This window comes from Typopeltis vanoorti, chromosome 21 (genome assembly GCF_054136105.1).
Source record: "Typopeltis vanoorti isolate ZY-2024b chromosome 21, IOZ_Tvanoo_1.0, whole genome shotgun sequence".
Taxonomy (NCBI): domain Eukaryota; kingdom Metazoa; phylum Arthropoda; class Arachnida; order Uropygi; family Thelyphonidae; genus Typopeltis; species Typopeltis vanoorti.
Genome location: NC_143569.1, coordinates 97,670,788 through 97,691,470, shown reverse-complemented (window position 1 = coordinate 97,691,470; position 20,683 = coordinate 97,670,788). Strand labels below are relative to the sequence as shown.

Sequence of the window (20,683 nt, the reverse complement as noted above, 5' to 3'; positions counted from 1 at the left end):
GTAAAACTACTTTGTGTGTTTACCCTTGCTTCAAGGTGTTCCACACTGTTCAAGAATTTTAAATTCTGAACAGTATGAAATAAAAAATGTTTGTTTTCAAGGCCATCAAAACAATCCTTTTCAGGACTACAAATATTGATAGAGGGATACCTGAATGAACTGTTTCCTTTTCATCTTGAAGGCGAATTTTTATGTTCTTTTTATGACACAGAATGATATTTTCGAAGGAATAAAATATAAGAGGAACTGGAATACTCTTTCCAGTTCCTCTGGAAAGGGTATTCCAGGTAAAGTATTTCACCAAAACAATAAAAAATAATGAAATAAAATCTACCCTATCTTCTTCTTCTACTATGCGTTATTCCCGCTTCCCATGCAGGGTCCGCGTGTTACTTTAGATGCGACTTCTGGTTAGTACTACTCCCAACTGACCCGTCGCCTGGTCTACCGCTGGGGGGGGATATATTTTTGACTGTAGAGGCGTATGTTCATGGGCCCGGTTTGCCTGTTTGCGGGATGAAAAACGCCAGATAAACTGGCGGAAAAAACCCTACTAACCGCACCCAAGACCGGCTAACTTGGCTATGCCTGAGGAAGATCCTCAAATTCCTCACGTCTACAACGGGAATCGAACCTGGGACACTCCTTCCCCAGGCATATGGTTGTAAAGCGCAAAGCCACTAGGCTAACCGCGTGGTCAAATAAAATCTACCCTATATATATATAAAATGATAAGCCTTTTTATGTCATGTTTTTTGAAACGTTTTGAAACTCAGAGGCTACCCTGAGTGTCGAGTCTTCAAAATTCGAGTCATCAGAATTCAGGGGCGGAACCCCCTTTCGAGTTATCACAAGGAGGGGATATGCCCTCCTTGTGATAACTCCGGGCCTATCAGACCGGAACACGGGGAGGGGGGCATATCCCCTCCTAGTTAGTAAATGAAATATATAAATAATAACGGGAACATTTTCACCTTGCCAACACTCGACATTGATGTGATATGGGTTCCAAATTTCTTGTTTCGGGGAGATATATATTACAAAATTTTGTAATAAAAATTTCTGCTACAATGAAGTTTGACATAATCAACAATATTATTACTACCTTATTTTTGTTTCTCGTGTGGGAGAAAAACGGTAAAATGTCACTCTTATAATTATATGAGATGTTATAATGGCAAAAATAGTAAGAAAAAAGTCATTTGCACTTTCTCTTCAAAACACAAAGAAAGAACATTATAATTTCAGCCAGTGGAAAAGAAAATACTACATATTTTTCTTCTGTTATCTGATTTTTTTTTCTTATAGTACAAAGAAGAAATCACTGCATATAACTTGGAGTCTGCAGGAGGTAAAAAATCTGGAAATTGGTTACATTATAACGAATAGAGAAATCATGTCAGAAAAATTATTCATGTAAGATTCTAATCTCAGCAGACATAACATTTTCTTCTAGATAACATATCTAAAGTAACTGAACCTTTGCTACTATTTTACACTAAAATGAATGGGTATGTTCCCCAAGTGATTTACGTTTGTAACAGCTGTCTTGCGAACGATTTATGAAATAAATTATCTGAAATATCCGCAGATTGATTAGGTCTATACCCCCCACCCCAAAAAAAAGAAGATTATGAAACGCATATGCACCTTTTCTTTGAAAATAATTCAAATCCTCTTTTTCAAGATAATTGTATGATTTAATTTCTAATTTTTGATAATAAAAGTGAAACTGATCATTATAAATTAAGCAATTATTTTAGCATAAATAATGTATAAGCATGTAAACGAAATGTCAGTATTTCTGTTAGGATATAGGTAATCAACAATTGTAAAGGAAACAAGACATTCTTGACATATTCTGCACCACAGCCTGAGGCACTTTAGTGCAACTTTAGTGTTCTCCCCTTTCTTCTCAATAGCACTGAGAGTAATAAGCCTTCAACTTTTCCTCCAGCTACGAGGATATTACCAAGTATTTATAAGACGTAGATTACTTCAGAAATAGCTTCCAGCAGCATAAGTAATATTTAGATTTTTTTAAAGAAAAACAAACAAAAATAATACTACTGAACTTTCTTTTGTGTGGTATGCATATAAGCAATTTTGCATGGTGAAAATATAGCATATTATTTCTAAAATTTCACATAATTTCAGTGGACAGTAGAACAGCTGGTTTTAGATTGCAAATAAATAGAACAGAATTAGAAGCTTCACGGTACAATCTGATTGCCGTATATCTTTTGTCAAAATGGTAAAATGAAGTAATTGATTTTGAATGATGTCTAGAAAAGCTTACAAACCTGTATTCAAACCTGTATAGAAATTTAGAGTAGTTATGCAATTCAGTTCCAGGAGAGATAAGGGGGGGGGGGGAAGCATTAGAAAATCTTCAAAATGAGCAAATATTTTGAATCATTCCGTATATGATATTTATCATATACGGAATGATATATCTACGAGGATATGCACTAGATATTATCGTAATATGCATAATACAAATAAATAAATAAATGATGAAGGCGAAGAATCACTGCTAAAATATTATTGGATATAAATTTTTGATACCAAAAAGACACACAATCGGAAACCGAGTAATGCAATGCAGCATTTTAACATTTTTTTTTGTTATTTTGTCTTTATGAATAACAAAAAATCGTTTCTAAAACTGAAATGTGATGATCCGTATAATGCTATTTGGCTAGAAACGAAAGCGAAAGGACATATTTATTTCAATAAATATTATTTAAAAATATAAATATTTGACATAATATTTTCAAAGCAAACATTTGAAAATTCTGTAATTCGAAAAAAAATTATTCAATAATTATACATAAAGTGAAAGAACAATCAGTGCAACTCTTCCGGTGGACTGATTTGTAGAATAAACTACTGTATACCAAATTTACTATCACTAAATAGATTCATTGCAAAAGATGATCAGTGGTCATTTCAGGATTGATTTTTTTCACATATGTGAAATTCGTTTCGATTTTTGAGAAGAGACACAATAAATCATTTTAGAGGCAAGAAAGGTCAAATAACTTAGGACAGTAAATGAAATTCTAAGCAACACAATAGACATAAAGACAGGGGGACACAAAGGTCACTCAGCAACAGTTAATCCACTAATGGCTATAGAATAGCCATAACAAGATTAACGGCAGAGGAAGGTAATGGCATGATAAAAGGCAGAATGCCGACAAAGTTTTGATCCATTAAAAAAGCTAGGGAGACCTGACTATATCATCCACACCAGCAGGGTGGGAGGTTAACCATCATCTTTTCCATTTCACCAACTTTATATCTATTCCCATGTGCTGCATTTTATTGATTAGAATTCTATGCCTTTTCAATATCCAGCAGTATTACTGTAAACCCATTAACATTATTATTACGGGTAACTCCAGGGAGTCCTTAGACTCATCGAGGGAAGCCCTAAACAACCTGTCCACACAACTATATGACATTCTCACAGTATCTATCATACCTTGCTTTGAACTCACTCACTGGCATAGCACCCACAACACACTCTGGCAGCTTATTCCACTCATTTACCACTCTAAAAGTAAAGAACCCAGCTCTAACACCCCTGCTAACCACACTCTTGCCCAGCTTCCATAGGTGTCCCCTAGTTCTCCCACCACCAGTCCTGATCTCAAAAATATCCTCTGAATTAATCCTATAGAAACCCTTTAGCAATTTGAATGTCTTGTTCATATCTCCCCTTTTCTGCATATCAACTAATTTCTGCAACCCACAAATATTCAACCTGTTCTCATATGGTTCATTCCATAAAACTGCTATCATCTTAGTCACTCACCTCTGGATCCTCTCCACCTCCTCCCCATCAAGAAGGAACCTAGGTGACCAAATCTGGGCACAGTAGTTGAGATGAAGTCTTATCAAGGCTTGGTACAGTAACTTGCTTGTCTCTGCTCGTCAAGGTATTTTTCAACAACCAAGTGAGTTGATGAGCTGATTTAGCTACTTTTGCAATGTGCCCCCAAACTTCATCTCCCATTCCACCAACACTCCCAAGTACCTGGCCTCATCAATCTCCTGGAGTACAGTTCCACCAATGTGGAATACTGCTGCTAATCTTTTCACCCCAAAATGCATAACCTTACATTTTGTCACATTAAAATTGACATCCATTCTCTTAGCCCAGAACTCCAATCTACCCAAGTCGTCCTGCAAGATTTTGACATTCTGCATTCACTATTGCCCTACCCAACTTTGCATCATCAGAAAACAAATGAACTGTTCCTCTTAGATCCTTCCCTATATCGTTAATGAACAAACTAAACAGCAGTGGTCCAAGAACAGAACCCTGCGGCACACCACTAGTCACAGGCCGTCTTTTGGACTCTACTCTGAATAAACTACTCTCTGATATCTCTCCATCAACCACCCACCAATCCATCTCACCAACCCTATATCCATTCCCATATGTTGTAGTTTACTGATTAGAATTTCATGTGGTATCCTGTCAAAGGCCTTAGCTAGGTCCAGTAGAATCACTGTACATCCATTACCCTTCTCCAGTTTAGCCGTCACTGTGTTATAAAACATGAGCAAGTTACTGAGGCATGATCTACTCTTCACAAAGCCATGTTGTCCCCCATACAGTATCCCATTTTCATCAATCCATTTCTGTATTTTTCCCTTGACTACTTTCTCCAAGACCTTGACAACGAATATATGCTGATCGGTTGGTAATTTGCAACGGTAGTCTTGATCCTCCTTTATGCAGTGGAACTATTTTCCCCTCTTTCCACACCTTCGAGACTAAGTGCTTGCTCAAGTAACTCCACTATATTGACTGATTCAGTGACCTCCTTACCATCGTCATTCTTTAAAATCATTTTGCCGTGTACAGTTTTTTTTTTTTTTGCTTGCAGCATATTGAAAGAACTGTTTGGGATTCTCTTTAGCTTGCATAGCTAGTTTCCTTTCATAATCCGCTTTTGCTTTTTTTACCACACTCGTTACCCGTCTGGCCTGCACTTTATACCGTTCGTGTGCCTGCAGGTCACCTCTTTCTTTAAATTTCCTCTGCAGTTGTTTCTTTTTTTGCAGCTCAAGCTTAATGGTTTTATTCATCCATTTAACCCCTACTTGTTTGGCTATTCGGACCCTAGGTATACAATCAGTCATAACCTCCTGTAAATGCTCCTTGACCACTTCCCATGCTCTATCGACATCTAGCCCTTGCAGTTGTACATGCCATGGCACTGATCCAAGCAATCTCCTAAGCTTGTCATACTTGCCAGCACAGTAATTCCACATATACCCTGTCTTAATCGAAAATTCCACACCTTTAGCCACCTCACAGGTCAAGACCTTATAATCACTCTCACCAATAGGTGGCAACATGGTCATATTCATTATAGTCAAATTCTGAGATGCTATTATGGTCAAGCACTCTCACACCCCTACTATTTTCAATTGCATGCTGTCTCAGATAGTTATCCCTTAATAATTGAATAAAATCCATTTCCTTCCTCACATGTATCCTCTCCTCCTTCCAATCAATGTTACCATAGTTGAAATCTTCCATAATAATTACCCTTCTTCCACTCATTTCATCAATTTGTTTATGCATACTATCTCCACCATCTATTCCATCACCTGGTCTATAGCAGCAACCAACTGTATATTTTGTTCTGCCAGTCTCAATCTCACACCAAATAGTCTCAAATGAGCTCTTTTCACTATCCTGCGATACAACTTCAATTCTCCTTGGCTGCAGTTCATCAGCTATCATCAATAACACTCCTCCTCCCATTTTATTCTCTCTCTCTGTCCCTCCTAAACACACTATAACCTACACATTCTATCTCACTAACTATATCATCTTCTGTCAGCCATGTTTCACTAATGCCAATAACCTGTGGCCAGGAAGAGCCAATCAAGGCCAAAAATTCTTCCTTCTTGTTCCTAATACTCCTGGCATTAGTATACATGAAATGCAGTGGTCCCTTTGTCCCACCCCTATCTTGATGCGTTATTCCAACTATCCCATTCTGATTTCTTGTCCTCAGTACTGGCTCGGATACATTATATACATTCTTACACTCAACTGTCTCACTTATGTCCACATATACACTTCCCCCACCTCCTTGGTAGTTCTAGTTTCCCTGGTTCTGCACATCCATTTTCACTTCATTCAGCAACACTTTTTTCAGTCTCCGTGTACCAAATCCATTCAAATGCAGGCCATCCATCTTGTATAAATCCTTTCACCCATTAAACTCATTCTACACATCCACGAATTCCACACCACACCGTCTGCATGACCTGCGCATAATGTCATTTGTGATTATGGCCCTCCTTCTAAACTCCTCTCTGTCATACCATGGCAACAGACTCACCATTCTAACTCTGTCACTCTTTTCTTTCGCTACCTTTAACAATACTTTCAAGTCCTCTCTCATAAAAAATTTATCTCGTTTCAATTCATTTGTACCCGCCACAACTATCAATTCTTTCACCCTCTGTTTTTGCGCTCTAATACTCTCACTTTTCATTCTTAAATTCATCCTTAAATTTCGCACCCGGTAAGTGCGATTTAGTTAAACTCCCATCTATCACTCCTCTTAATAACGAGTCACCATATAACACTCTTTCCTTCATTTCAGAAACTCTCCCACTCTTATGTTTATTTTTCCTTTCAAACACTTGTTTATTTACGTTAGCCGAATCACTCTGGAAAGTTTTGCAGGTGCTCAAATTGCCACTGCGCATTTTGTATCACTGAGCGCAACCTAGCGATCTCGCTCCCTACAAATAATTCCAATTTTTTTTCATCATTTAAACCATTTTCTCTCTCTGTATAGTTGCTTTCACTCTTTCTTTGATCACCACTCTCATTGCCATCTTGTACAACATCGCAATTCCCTATCAAGCCACTATTTTCACTCACATTCTGGCTTTCTTCAACCATAACTATCTCACGACCTGACACATACTTCAACTCCTCACTTTGCTTACACTTTCTGCACATTCTTCCACCACTATCACTTTCAATCCAAACTCCAGCCACATTCGGGAATGCATATATCCCACAGACATCACATTGGACAAACTCCCGCACATTACAGTTTTTGAACAAAGGCGTCATATTTTTGGACGCCATTATCTTACATCGCATTGCTGCCATATGCTATTCTATGAAACTTATCATTAAAATATTAAATTAAATTAAATGGAATTCACACCAAAATCACACAGTCTCAACAAGCTCCCAAAATTACACAATATTATGCTATGATTTAAACCTACATTCCAATTTTCACTCAAAATTATACTTAGCTTTCGGGAGCTCTCTGAAAACACTACATACCGTGTAGCCCTCTAGCGGCGTATTATCCAACTCAGCTGTCATTATTATAAAATATGAGTAAGTCACTGAGGCATGACCTGTCCTTTGCAAAACTGTGTCCTCCCACCCTGTATAGTATTCCAATTTTGTCTATGCATTTCACTCTTCACCAACTTCTCCACTACCCTGACTAAGACCCCTGATATGATGACCGGTTGGTAATCTGCTGTATCAGTCTTTGAACCTCCTTTATACAATATTTATGATTATTTTCCCATCTTTTCACCCCTTTAGGACCAACCCTGAGACTTATATAAACAATGTGGTCAAAGGCAGTGCCAATTCCTTAGCACCTTCTTGAGAAAGACTTGAGTTGGTACACCATCTAATCCCATATCTGTATTCATATCAAGATTCTGTAATATGCTATGCACCTCCAGTTCATTTACCTCAATTTCCATATAAGCCATTGCCTCTGTTGTAAATTCAATATCTTTACCTGGATGATATACTCTTGCAAGATGTTCACTTAGTAATTCTACTATTTTGCCTGATTCAGCTACCTTCCTACCATCAATATTCATTAAAATCTTTCTGCCATGAACAGTCTTACTTTTACTTGAACCATACCAATATACAAGTTATACTTCATTTCTGCACTTCCTAATATACTCTAAAAACTGGCTCTCATTCGACATATTACCGTAGGTGATCATTTCTGCTGCAAAAGGAAATTACTATTTCTTCTTAGATCAAAAAAATCTAAAAAACAGAGCTTTGGAATTCCCACATGAATCTCTTTTGAAACACAGTATATAGCAGAGTTGCCAGTTTAACCATGTACCAGCTGTGATGTGGTATTGCTTCCTCTAGATACCCTTTAACTGTCCTTCCCTCATGCACTGTGAACATTCTTCCCTTGCAGTTCTTTATGCAATGGTACTGCTTCAAGCTGCCTCCAAAATGTATCATAATTACCTGCCTTGTACCCCTTCACACTGGAATTTCCATGTTTTGCTACCTGTAAAGTGAAGACCATATGATCACTTTCCCCAACGGAGGCAATGTAGCCACCTTAGTTATGACAGGTCTTCTGATCCTGTACTTTTGTACCCCAAGTCCCCTCTGTTACATTCTGCTCTTTAAGTAATCATCTTTTAGTAAGTCTATAAATCCCATTTCCTTCCTACCATGTGATCTTTCCTCCTTCCAATGTATGTCTCCAAAGTTAACCCCCCCCATAATAATTACTTGACTTGCATCATTCTATTAATCTGCTGATGTATGTCTTCCACATCATCCCTGGCATCCCCCTGGCCTATAGCAGCAACCAGTTTTATATTTTGTCCTATTGGCCATAATCTCACACCATACTGACTCAAAAAACTGCCATCTGCCTGACTGCTCCTAATTTATTGGGTGCAGTTCATCTTCTCTCATCAGTAGTACACATTCCCTGTGCTGTCTGCTCTATCTTACCTGAAAATACTAAATCCATCAAATTCTATATCTATAACTACATCATCTGCTGTTAGCAAAGTCGCACTAATGTATACAACTTTTGGTGAGGTAGCACTAACCAACGGCAAAAACTCCTATCTCTTATTCCTGATGATTCTAGCATTAGTATATAGAAACTGTAGCATCCCTTTAGGTCCCCCCCCCCCAACCACCTTTACATTCTGAATTGACTACCTCATTCAATAGTGTTGCCTGAGAGACTAGATTCTGTCCTTTTTGTTCATTTTTCACACTCGCTCACTTCTTGGGTGCCTTCACACACACACACGCACACACACACATCTGCTTCCACCCTAATCTATATTTTTTTTCCTAATTTTGCACTTACACACCCTAAATGAACAAAGTTCTCTCAACATCTAACTCCAAATCCATTTAAGTACAGTTCATCAACAAATCTTTCCATCCATCAAATTCAGGCTATAGGTCTACAAACTCTACATCATTCCTTCCGCACAACCTGCATATTGATTCATTAGCTATCATCACCCTCCTTCTCAGTTTGCTCTCTCATAGCATGGTAACAGACTCACAAACTTCATCTTCTCACTCTTCTTTTTTACTTCTTTTAATAATTCTTTCACAGCCTCCCTCATACAATACTTCTCACAATGACATGAAATAAAAGAGAAACTATCATAATAAGATAAAATGAAGAAATTTCTGCATTTCTACACAATTCTTGAAAAGCAATGTCATGGTAAGTTGTTTAGTTTTTACAATATTATAGCTTTAAATTAGCCTGACAGTAGGCACAAATGATAATGGTTGCCAGTTTAATGTGCAAAGCATAAGGTTCTGCACTTTGGAATGCAAAGATCATGAAAGATCATGAATTGTTGGAATAAGTGACACATTATTAGATGACAACGACATCCTCAAAGGAATAGAGATGGAAGGATATGATGGATTTCGTGGGGATAGAAGGGGTAAAAAGGGAGGGAGAGTGCTATTGATGATAGACAAAGAGTTATATCCATAGGAAGTAGAGATGCAAGAGGGAAATAGTGCTAGTGGTTTTAAGGCAGTATGGTGTGAGATAGAGGTGAATGGAATGAAATACTTGGTTGGATGTTGTTATAGACCAGGAAATATGGATGGTAGTGACTATGAAATGTATAATCAAATTAGCCAAGCAAATAAGAAAAGAGTGATCATTATGGGCAATTTTAATTATGGCAATATAGACTGGAATGATGAGATAGTAACTGGAAGAAAAGAAAATGAGTTTCTTGAGTTTTTCAGGGAAAACTATCCCAGACAGTATATAACAGAGGGCACACGGGAATTGAGGATCTTGGATTTGGTCATCTCATCAGAGGATGTAATTATAAATGAAGTGTCAAATCACCCATCCAATTGGTGACAGTGACCATGAGGTGATTACCTGGGTGGTTGCCAGCAGTGTGAGGACCTCTGTAAGAAAATTTAATATGTGGAACTACAAGGGTGGGTGATTATGAAGAGCTCAGGAGACAGCTTGCAAGTGGAACATGGAATGAAGAGTTAGCTGGAAAAAAGATTAATGCAGATTGGGGGATTTTCAAAAACTATCTAGTAGATGAAATGTCTAAATGTATTCCAAGGGTGAGAAGGTTAAATAAGGTAGGTGTGAAATGGATGAATAAAGAGATTAAGCATGCAATATAGAGAAAAGGGGCATTATGGAGGCAGCATAAGAGAAGTGGAAATAACCAATTCCATGAGGACTACAAACACCAGGCAAGGCGGATGACTTGGTTGGTGAGGGTAGCTAAAGAGAGGTATGAACAGCAGTTAGCTAATGAATCCAAAAAGAATCTTAAGCAGGTCTTTCGATATGTAACCAGCAAAAGAAAGAATAATTATGGAAGGATGACATTGATTGGAGAAAATGGTATAAAGACAGCTGTTGCAGAAGGTGTGTGGTGAAGATATTTAATGAGCAGTTCATAAAGATCTTTCAATCTTGTGAATGTGACTTCATGGAGAAATTAAGAGCAGTTGATGATAGTGAAGAGAGACTGAGACACACATCTTGCTCACTTACTGACTGTAAGTGAGCAAGATGTGTATTGGGAGTCAAGCAAACTAGATGTAAATAAGGCTGTGGGACTTGATAATATATCATCACGTATTCTGAAGGAATGTGCCAGGGAGTTGACACCAGCCTTGACATATTTTTTTAATACCAGTCTTGCACTGGGTCTAGTTCCTAAGAAGTGGAAGGAGGGCAAGATTGTGCCACTTTATAAAGGAGGTGATAGAACTCAAGCATCAAACTACAGGTCGATCTGTGTGTCAGGTGTTGTAGTGAAGTTGTTGAAGAAGCGTGTGGGAACTAGGATTCAGAAGTGGGTTGACAACAATGTTATTATCTTTCATGAACAGCATGGATTTACTAAAGGGAAATCATATTTTAGAATATACTTACTTATTACAATAAGGTGACTGCTTCCATGGATAGAGGAGAAGGATACACAGTAATATACTTAGATTTTGCAGAAGGTGTTGTGGAGAGAGATTGATAGATTACTGCATGATAAGTTGATATTCAAACTTTTAGAATAAAAGTTTGACTATCAACTTATGGATAGTCAAATCCATAAGTTGATAGTCAACTGGAGTTGATGGGGGTTGGATATTAGATTGGTGCGTTGAATTGGAGACTGGCTATCTGATAGGTATCAACAAGTTATGTATGTGGGAGCGATATCCAGAAAAAGGAAAGTTACTAGTGGTGTGCCTCAGGGGTCTGTTTTAGGGTCATTGCTGTTTAAATTCTATATTAATGATGTTGGTGAAGATTTCAATGGAGATATTCAGATGATGAAGAGTAGAGAAGATGTTGTGGCCTTACAAGAAGACTTGAATAAATTGAGTGATTGGGCACTGGAATGGGGATATGAGTTCAATATTGTAAAATGTTAGGTTTTAAAATTTGTAAAACAAAAATGGGATGCAAAATTTGCGCTTGGTGAAGATATATTGTTGGAGGTGGAGGAAATAAGAGATCTGGGGGTGATAGTGGATAAGGATATGAAATTTAGGGGACACATAGCCAAAATTGTGAAGACAACACAAAGGCTTTAATAAATTTAGTTTAATCCTTTATCCAAGTGCAAAGTTTGCGCCTGAAGTATTTTCATGACTGAGGCAACTTGTAGCAAAGGTGGGCCAAGTTCTCATCACTCCTGTCTCAGTATCTCTTATAATGCAAAGCACATCTCCTTGCAGATATGTATAATGTGCCATGCATTAAGGAAATTCCCACTACCCAGACCAGTTTCGACCTTTATTGAGGTCTCGTTAGTGGGAGGCAGACCCATGTGGTTATACTAAGGGAGAAGCAATGGAGAGGTCATATTTACCTATATGAGTTGCCAAAATGTGTACCACCTTAAAATTAAATTACTCTGGATTCAGAGAAAGATATTGAAAGTTTATTTTACACTTGGTTAGACTATAATAAATTTAGTTCAATTCTTTATCCAAGTGTTAGCAAACAAAGTTTGCTAACACTTGGTCTGGGTAGTGGCCCTTCCCTTAATGCATATCCACAAGGAGATGTACTTTACATTATACGAGATACTGAGACAGGAGTGATTGAGAGCTTGGTCCACCTTTGCTACAAGTTGCCTCAGTGCTGAAAATACTTCAGGAGCAAGCATTGTTTGCTAACACTTGGATAAAGGATTAAACTAAATTTATTATAGTCTAACGAAGTGGAAAATAAACTTTCAACACAAAGGCTTCTGGGAATGATGCGGAGGACACTGACTTGTAGAAGTAGGGAGATTCTCGTTCCATTGTATAAGGCTTTGATTAGGCCACACACCTGGACTATTGTGCCCAGATTTGGTCATTGAGTTTTCAGAAGGATGAAGAGATGTTGGAAAGGGTCCAAAGGCAACTGACGAAGGTAGTTTCTGACCTCTGGAATGTCGAGTATGAGGAAAGATTGAGAAGATGTAATTTGCAGAGTCTGGTGGAGAGAAGGAAGAGGGGAGATATGATAGAGACCTACAAGCTGGTAAGGGGTTGTTATAGGATCAATGTTAGAGAGGTTCTACAGAAAACATTGGGAGATCCGGGGAGAACCAGAGGTTATCCCTGGAAACTGTATAAAGAGGGTGTGAGTATGAAAGTGAGAAGCAGGTTTTTTTCATTCACAGTTGTGAATGATTGGAATGCTTTGCCTGAGAGTGTGGTGTCTGCAGAAAATTTGAGTGTGTTTAAAGGCATGGTATGATGAGCTGTGTGTGTGTGTATGATAAAAGGACCTCCTAGATGAGTCTTGGACTCCATGGAGGTCTTGGGTAATAATAATAATAATAATAATAATAATAATACTGTATTGACAGAATCAGGCTGCTGAAAATTGATAAAGTCTGGGATTGGGTGATGATAGAGATTTGGAATTCAGAGGGCATATTGTTAAAGTGATCAAAATAATTCACAATTGCCTGGTTGTTGAAGAACTTTTTGAGAAGAGAGAAATGGAGACTAAAGGCTTTAATATGGCCACATGTGGATATACTGTGCAAAGACTTAGTCACTTGGTTTCCTATCACATTTTTTTAGGTTTAATGTTTCACATTTACCGGTCGCTTCTGAAGAAACAGCTGTGTCCAGAATTGCATGTGAGCTGGCAAGGAAAAAGAGTGCAATTTTTGTACATGTGGGATAATTTTTAATAAAGCATGGAACTGCATAAGGGAGAAAGACTGTTTCATAGGTTTTGGTGTGAGTCAATTACAGATTCCACTACACAAAGGAAGAGTAATGACTGCAGTAAACAGAAATTCTGAGAAGGTGATGTGGAAGAGGAGAATACTGATGGTAATGGGAGAACAGGAATTCAAGACAAACACAAAAATGGGGTGGGGAGGTCAGAGTGGACAGTAAAACATTGTGTGAAGCATGGATGATGGATGCAGAAGGGAATTCATGGGCAAAGAAGAAAGTAATCAAATGGCTGGAGATGTATTATTATTATTATGATCATCCCAAGACCACATGGAGTTAAAGACTCATCTAGGGATGTACAAGGAACATTTTGGGGTCTGCAAGAACTGTGTTATAAGTGGCGATAGAGACAAATAGCCAGGAAGGATTAGAGAAATGTTACTAGTTGGATTTGGTATAGACCCAGAAACGAGCTATCATATTTGATTATTATTCCAAAAATATCTGAAATAAGGAAATGAAATTTTGGCATTGATCGAGTTGAAATGGTTAGAATAAGCAAAATATAGTTGGATAAGGATGACATATTGATACTAACAGAGATGGAGGGGTATATTTTTCTTAAAGATAGGGCAGGGGAAGCAATTTTGATAGCTGATGAGTTATGCCAGTATTTCCCATTGTTAAGATATAGCCAATATCTTAACAATGGACATACTGAACAATGCAAATGCCACTAAATAACTTTCTGCACACCATGTAAATGTAAACAATGACTGAATATTACAAATTTCTAAATGCACCACATCCATATATAACACATTACTCTTAATAAAGGTGCCTGTATACCTTACTGTCATGTACCATCTTAAAAAAAAGTACTGCATGTTACTTTCATCAGACAACTAAACTAATTACAGTATGTATTCTAAGTATCTGAAATCATTTACCAGCAACTTTTCTGTGTTCTTCTCTGTTAGTGATAAATTTCCATGAAACTGAGAATGTCCTGGTACATGTAGAGAGTGTATATCATACTGAAGAACAGCATATGGATTACTAACTGTTACAATGCTGTTTAAGAGGCTTCTTTTTCTCCCACTTGACTGAGTCAACTTGAGATCGGTTTTAATCCATGCTGTACTTTCATCTTCCCAGAATGTATGTGGGAGTATATGGGAAAGCCATTTCCAATCTTCAGCAAGGCTAAACAGAAAAAAATTAAAAAAAATATTAAAAAAAAAATATATATATATATTATATTATATATATATATTATATATGAAAAAAAAAGAAAACAGAAAAACAACATATGTATATATATACATACATACACACACACACACACACACACACATATATATATATATATATATATATATATATATATATTATTATTATTATTATTATTATTATTAAACAAGACCTCATGGAGTCAAAGACTCATCTAGGAGGTCCTTTTATCTCACACACATCTCATCATACCGGGTCTTAAACACATTCAAACTCCTTGCAGACACCACACTCTCAGGCAAGGCATTCCAATCATTCACAACTCTGCACGAAAAAAACCTGCCTCTCACTCCCCTACTCACACCCTCTTTATACAGTTTCCAGGGATGACCTCTGGTTCTCCCCTGATCTCCCACTATTCGCTGTAGAACTTCTCCACCATTGATCCTATAGCAACCCCTTACCAACTTGTAGGTCTCTATCATATCTCCCCTCTTCCTTCTCTCCACTAGTCTCTGCAAATTACATCTTTTCAATCTTTCCTCATACTCGACATTCCAGAGGTCAGAAACTACCTTAGTCAGTCGCCTTTGGACCCTTTCCAACATCTCTTCATCCTTCTGAAAACCAGGTGACCAAATCTGGGCACAATAGTCCATGTGTGGCCTAATCAAAGCCTTATACAATGGAACAAGAATCTCCCTACTTCTACACGTCAGTGTCCTCCTCATCATTCCCAGAAGTCTTTGTGTTGTCTTCACAATTTTGGCGATGTGACCCCTAAATTTTAGATCCTTATCCACTATCACTCCCAGATCTCTTATTTCCTCTACTTCCAACAATATATTCTCACCAAGCATAAATTCTGCATCCCATCTTTGTTTTCCAAATTTTAAAACCTTACATTTTGCAACATTGAACTCACATCCCCATTTGCTTACCCAATCAATCAATTTATTCAAGTCTTCTTGCAAGGCCACAACATCTTCACTACTCTTTATGGTTCGTCCCAACTTTGCATCATCTGCAAACAACTGAATATCTCCATCCAAATCTTCGCCAATATCATTAATATACAAGTTAAATAGTAATGGCCCTAAAACAGATCCCTGAGGCACTCCACTAGTGACTTTTCTTTTCCTGGATATTGCACCCCCATACACAACTTGTTGATACCTATCAGATAGCCAGTCTCCAATCCAATGCACTAATCTAATATCCAACCCCATCTGCTCTAGTTTGACTGTCAACTTATCATGAGGCACTCTATCAAAAGCTTTTGTGAAATCCAAGTATATTACTGTGTATCCTTCTCCTCTGTCCAAGGAAGCAGTCACTTTATTGTAATAAGTAAGTAGATTACTAAAACACGACCTCCCTTTAGCAAATCCATGCTGTCCATCAAAGATTATACCATTGTTGTCAACCCAACTCTGGATTCTAGTTCTCACAAGCTTCTCCAACAACTTAACCACAACACCCGACACACAGATAGGCCTGTAGTTTGATGCTTGAGTTCGATCACCTCCTTTATGAAGTGGCACAATCTTGCCCTCCTTCCACTCTTTAGGGACTTGACCAAGTGCAAGACTCGTATTAAAAAAATATGTCAAGGCAGGTGTCAACTCTCTGGCACATTCCTTCAGAATACGCGGTGATATATTATCAAGTCCCACAGCCTTATTTACATCTAGTTTACTCAACTCCCCAAACACCTCTTGCTCATTTACAGTCAGTATCTCCTCCCCATCATCAACTGCTCTTAATCTCTCCATGAAGTCACATTCACAAGATTGAAAGATCTTTATGAACTGCTCATTAAGTATCTCCACCACACATTCTGCAACAGCTGTCATTATACCATTTCCTCCAATCAATGTCAACCTTCCATAATCATTCTTTCTTTTGCTGGCTACATATCGAAAGAACTCCCTAGGATTCTTTTTAGCTTCATTAGCTAACTGCTGTTCATACCTCTCTTTAGCTACTCTCACCAACCAAGTCACTCTCCTTGCCTGGTCTTTGTAGAACTCATGAAATTGGTTACTTCCACTTCTCTTATGCTGCCTCCACAATGCCCTTTTTCTCTGTATTGCATGCTTAATCTCTTTATTCATCCATCTCACACCTAACTTATTTAACCCGTGGTATACATTTAGACATTGCATCCACTAAATATTTTTTGAAAATCCCCCAAGCTGCATTGATCTCTTTTCCAGCTAACTCCTCATTCCATGCTACACCTGCAAGCTGTCTCCTGAGCTCTTCATAATCACCCCCCTTGTAGTTCCACATATACCCTTTTTTCACAGGGGTCCTTGCACTGCTGGCAACCACCCAAGTAATCACCTCATGGTCACTTTCACCAATTGGTGGATGATTTGATACCTCATTGATAATTACATCCTCCGATGAGATGACCAAATCCAAGACCCTTAATCCTCTTGTGCCCTCTGTTACATACTGTCTGAGGTAGTTATCCCTCAAAAACTCAAGAAACTCATTTTCTTTACTTCCAGTTGCTATCTCTTCATTCCAGTCTATATTGCCATAATTAAAATCACCCATAATGATCACCCTTTTCTTATTTGCTTGGCTTATTTGACTATACATTTCACTATCACCACCATCCACATTACCAGGTCTATAACAACATCCCACCAAGTATTTGATTCTATTCACCTCTATCTCACACCATACTGCCTCAAAACCACTGGCCCCATTTCCCCTTTGCATCTCTACCTTGTATGGACATAACTCTTTCTCTATCATCAATAGCACTCCCCCTCCCTTTTTACCCCTTCTATCCTCACGAAACACATCATACCTTTCCATCTCTATTCCTGTCAGGATGTCATCCTCATCTAACCATGTCTCACTTATTCCGACAATCTCTGGGTGCACAGACGCAATTAGTGCAACCATTTCATCCGCCTTGTTTCTTATACTTCTAGCATTGGTATACAAACACAACTACTCATTTCTGGATCTACAGCTAGTTCCACTGATACCACTCACTCGATGTGATCTCTCCATGCTGGACTGGGGCCATTTCCCTTTCTGCTTCTTCATTTTAGAACCCTTTGCAATTCCATCTGTTTCCTTTTGATCCCTGATCATCCCATTACTTTCTTGCCTACACATTCTCTCACCTCCTCTTGGAGCATCCACCTTTCTCACGCTGTGTATCCCTGTCCACCCTGAGCCTCCCCGTTTCCCTGCTTCTCTTGCACACCCATTCTCTCATTATCTATACTCATACCATTCACTTCCACATTCATTTCCACTCCTTCAATCTCTCCTGTCTTACTCTCCTGCTCTTCCACATCACTCCCCTGTTGATCTGATTCATTCTCTCTATTCACTTCTCTACCTTCCAGCAGCAGTCTCTCCAAGCGACTCACACCATAACCACTCAAATGCAGTCCATCGCTCCCATACAGCTCACTTCGTCCCTCAAACTCATTCCACACATTAACAAACTGTACTCCTCACACATTTCAGCCAGAATATCATTCATAATCCTTGCTCTCCGCCTCATTTCACCACAATCATACCTAGGCAACACACTGACCACCCTTCCTGTCACACTATTCTCCTTTATCTTTCAAAGCAGTCTCCTGACATTCATTTTGACATGCTCTTTGTTCTCTCTCAAATCATTTGTTCCAATTAATACAATTAACTCTTTTGCTCGTTCCCGCCTCATGTTCAATGCCTCAATCACTCTACTCATTTTACCGCCTGGAAAACATACCTTGTGCATTTTATCCTCTAGCACACCTTTAATAATGGAGTCGCCATACAACGCCACTCGCTCATCTTTTGTTAACTCTTTCATGCCATCATGATTTATTTTAATAGTTTTGACCTGCATTCTCTTAATTTCATTCCGCATCCATTTCATTTCTTGCTTCATCCAATCCAATTCACCTTCTGAACCTCGCGACACATTCACTCTATCATTAAATCTTTCTAACTTTCTAACTCTCGACCCTCTCTTCTCACTTTCCCTCTCATTCATCCTTCTTTGTTTCCGTACTTTCAGTCCAACATACGTCCAACTTTCACTGCCATTCTTCTCACTTTCACTCTCACATATCTTTCTTTGTTTCCGTACTTTCGGACTAACATGCGTCCAACTTTCGCTATCATTCTTCTCACTTTTACTGTCATTCATCTTTCTTTGGTTCAGTACTTTCGTTCCAACATGCGTCCAACTTTCGCCATCAGTCATTCTTTTTTCGCTATCATTCATTCTTTCGATTTTTTTTACTTGCGGTTTCTGCACCACGCCATTTCTACTTTCATTCGTTCTCTCAATTTCGTTTCTTTCCGCCTCACTTTCGTCCCTTTTAACATCCGTTACGGTTGTCAAATCGCTCTTTTTCTTTTTTCCTGATTTTTTAACATTTTTTCGCCTGTCTTTCTCGCCATTCTCTTTCAAACGTGCACTCACGACACAATCAGTACTAGCACTTTCTGTCATCAACTTCATATTCGCATTCATCAATTCCTCGTTCAGGTCACATTTCGCACACACCCTTCTTCCATCCGCACTAAACATCCACAAATCATTTATGTAATCAAAGGAATACATATAACAGACCTCACACTTAACGAACCTACTGAAATCCAAATTAAAATCATGGAATGACAATGCAGCCGCCATTTTTTTTCTCTGCAGGTTACTAGGTCTAATATTAACGTTTTCGTATTTAGTTTAAGCAAGAAAAAAAAACCCCACACTAATAATATCGGTAGCGTACAACGTTTACAGCCGCTCTTACTTAAACAATTACGCATATATACTTATAAACTTGGCTCTTTACTTTATGCAAATAATGTTGTACTACTAAACACATCCAGTGCAAGTCTTCAGGATTCTCTAATTAAATAAATTAACATTTGTAACAAATTTGGCATGAAAATCAGCAATAACAAAAAACTAAAACGATGAAATAGGTAGGAACATAGAAAACAATTTTCTATGGACATACAGAAAAACAATTTTTAGTGAATGTTGAAAGTTTTTAGTGAAGGTGGCAAATTAAATTTGGAAATACATAACAAAATAAACAAAGCTGGTGTGAAGTCAGTTGAATAAATTTATATGGAATATGAGAGAAATTAGTAAACCACTAACAGTATACAGCGCCATGCTCTATCCAGTTCTAAGTTATGGATCTGAGAGTTGGGTTAAAAATAAAGCACTTGATCAAAGATTAGAGACCACAGATATGAGAATTCTGAAAAAAATTAAGGGCCTGAACAGATAGCATCAATGACAGAATCATATTAAAAATGAGGATCTTAGGAAGGAACTTTGACATTGATAGCATTCAGGAATGTGTGAGCAGGGATAATATAAGGTGGTGTGGTGACTTAAACAGAAAGGGAGAGGAAAGGTTAACAAAAGATATTTGATGCTAAGGTGGCAGGAAAAAGATCCAGAGGAAAACCAAGATCTAGGTGCATTGATTCAGTTAGAAAAGTGAATTAGAAGTCTGAAATGTTAGCTATTACAATATTGGAGAGCTGACAAGTAATAGACAAATTTGGAGGAGAATTATTGATAGGAGAGTAATAATTATACAGAATCATGTAGTACTGTCTAGTAGTCAGCATACCTGCCAAGTAGACAGCATACTTGCTCTTCAACTAACTGGCTGTAGGTTTGAATTCCATCTTGGGCTGGAATGTTTGTAAAAAGCCTACTATGTATAGCACTATGAGTTTATTAGTCTACTTGTCTTTTTAATAGAAATAAAATAAAACAAATGAAATAGCCAAAATCATAACAAGGTCACTGACAGCTACAGACAGAAAAGTTTTGATCCATTGTATAATTATCAGATCTGAATGCCTGGACTACTGCATCAAGTATTATTGTCAATTTTATTTATTAATGTTCCGCTAACAGATATTGATGAT

At 37.9% G+C, this 20,683-nt stretch overlaps 1 protein-coding gene across 1 annotated transcript in view; it reads right to left on the bottom strand.

Annotated features, from left to right (window-relative positions):
* The window catches only part of LOC150095133 (uncharacterized), a 489,238-nt gene that overhangs the window by 341,930 nt on the left and 126,625 nt on the right, over positions 1 to 20,683 (bottom strand). Inside the window, exon 6 of the mRNA XM_090410959.1 lies at positions 14,467 to 14,722. Within this exon, the coding sequence (XP_090267085.1) occupies positions 14,467 to 14,722 (256 nt within the window). The remainder of the gene's footprint in view (positions 1 to 14,466; positions 14,723 to 20,683) is intronic.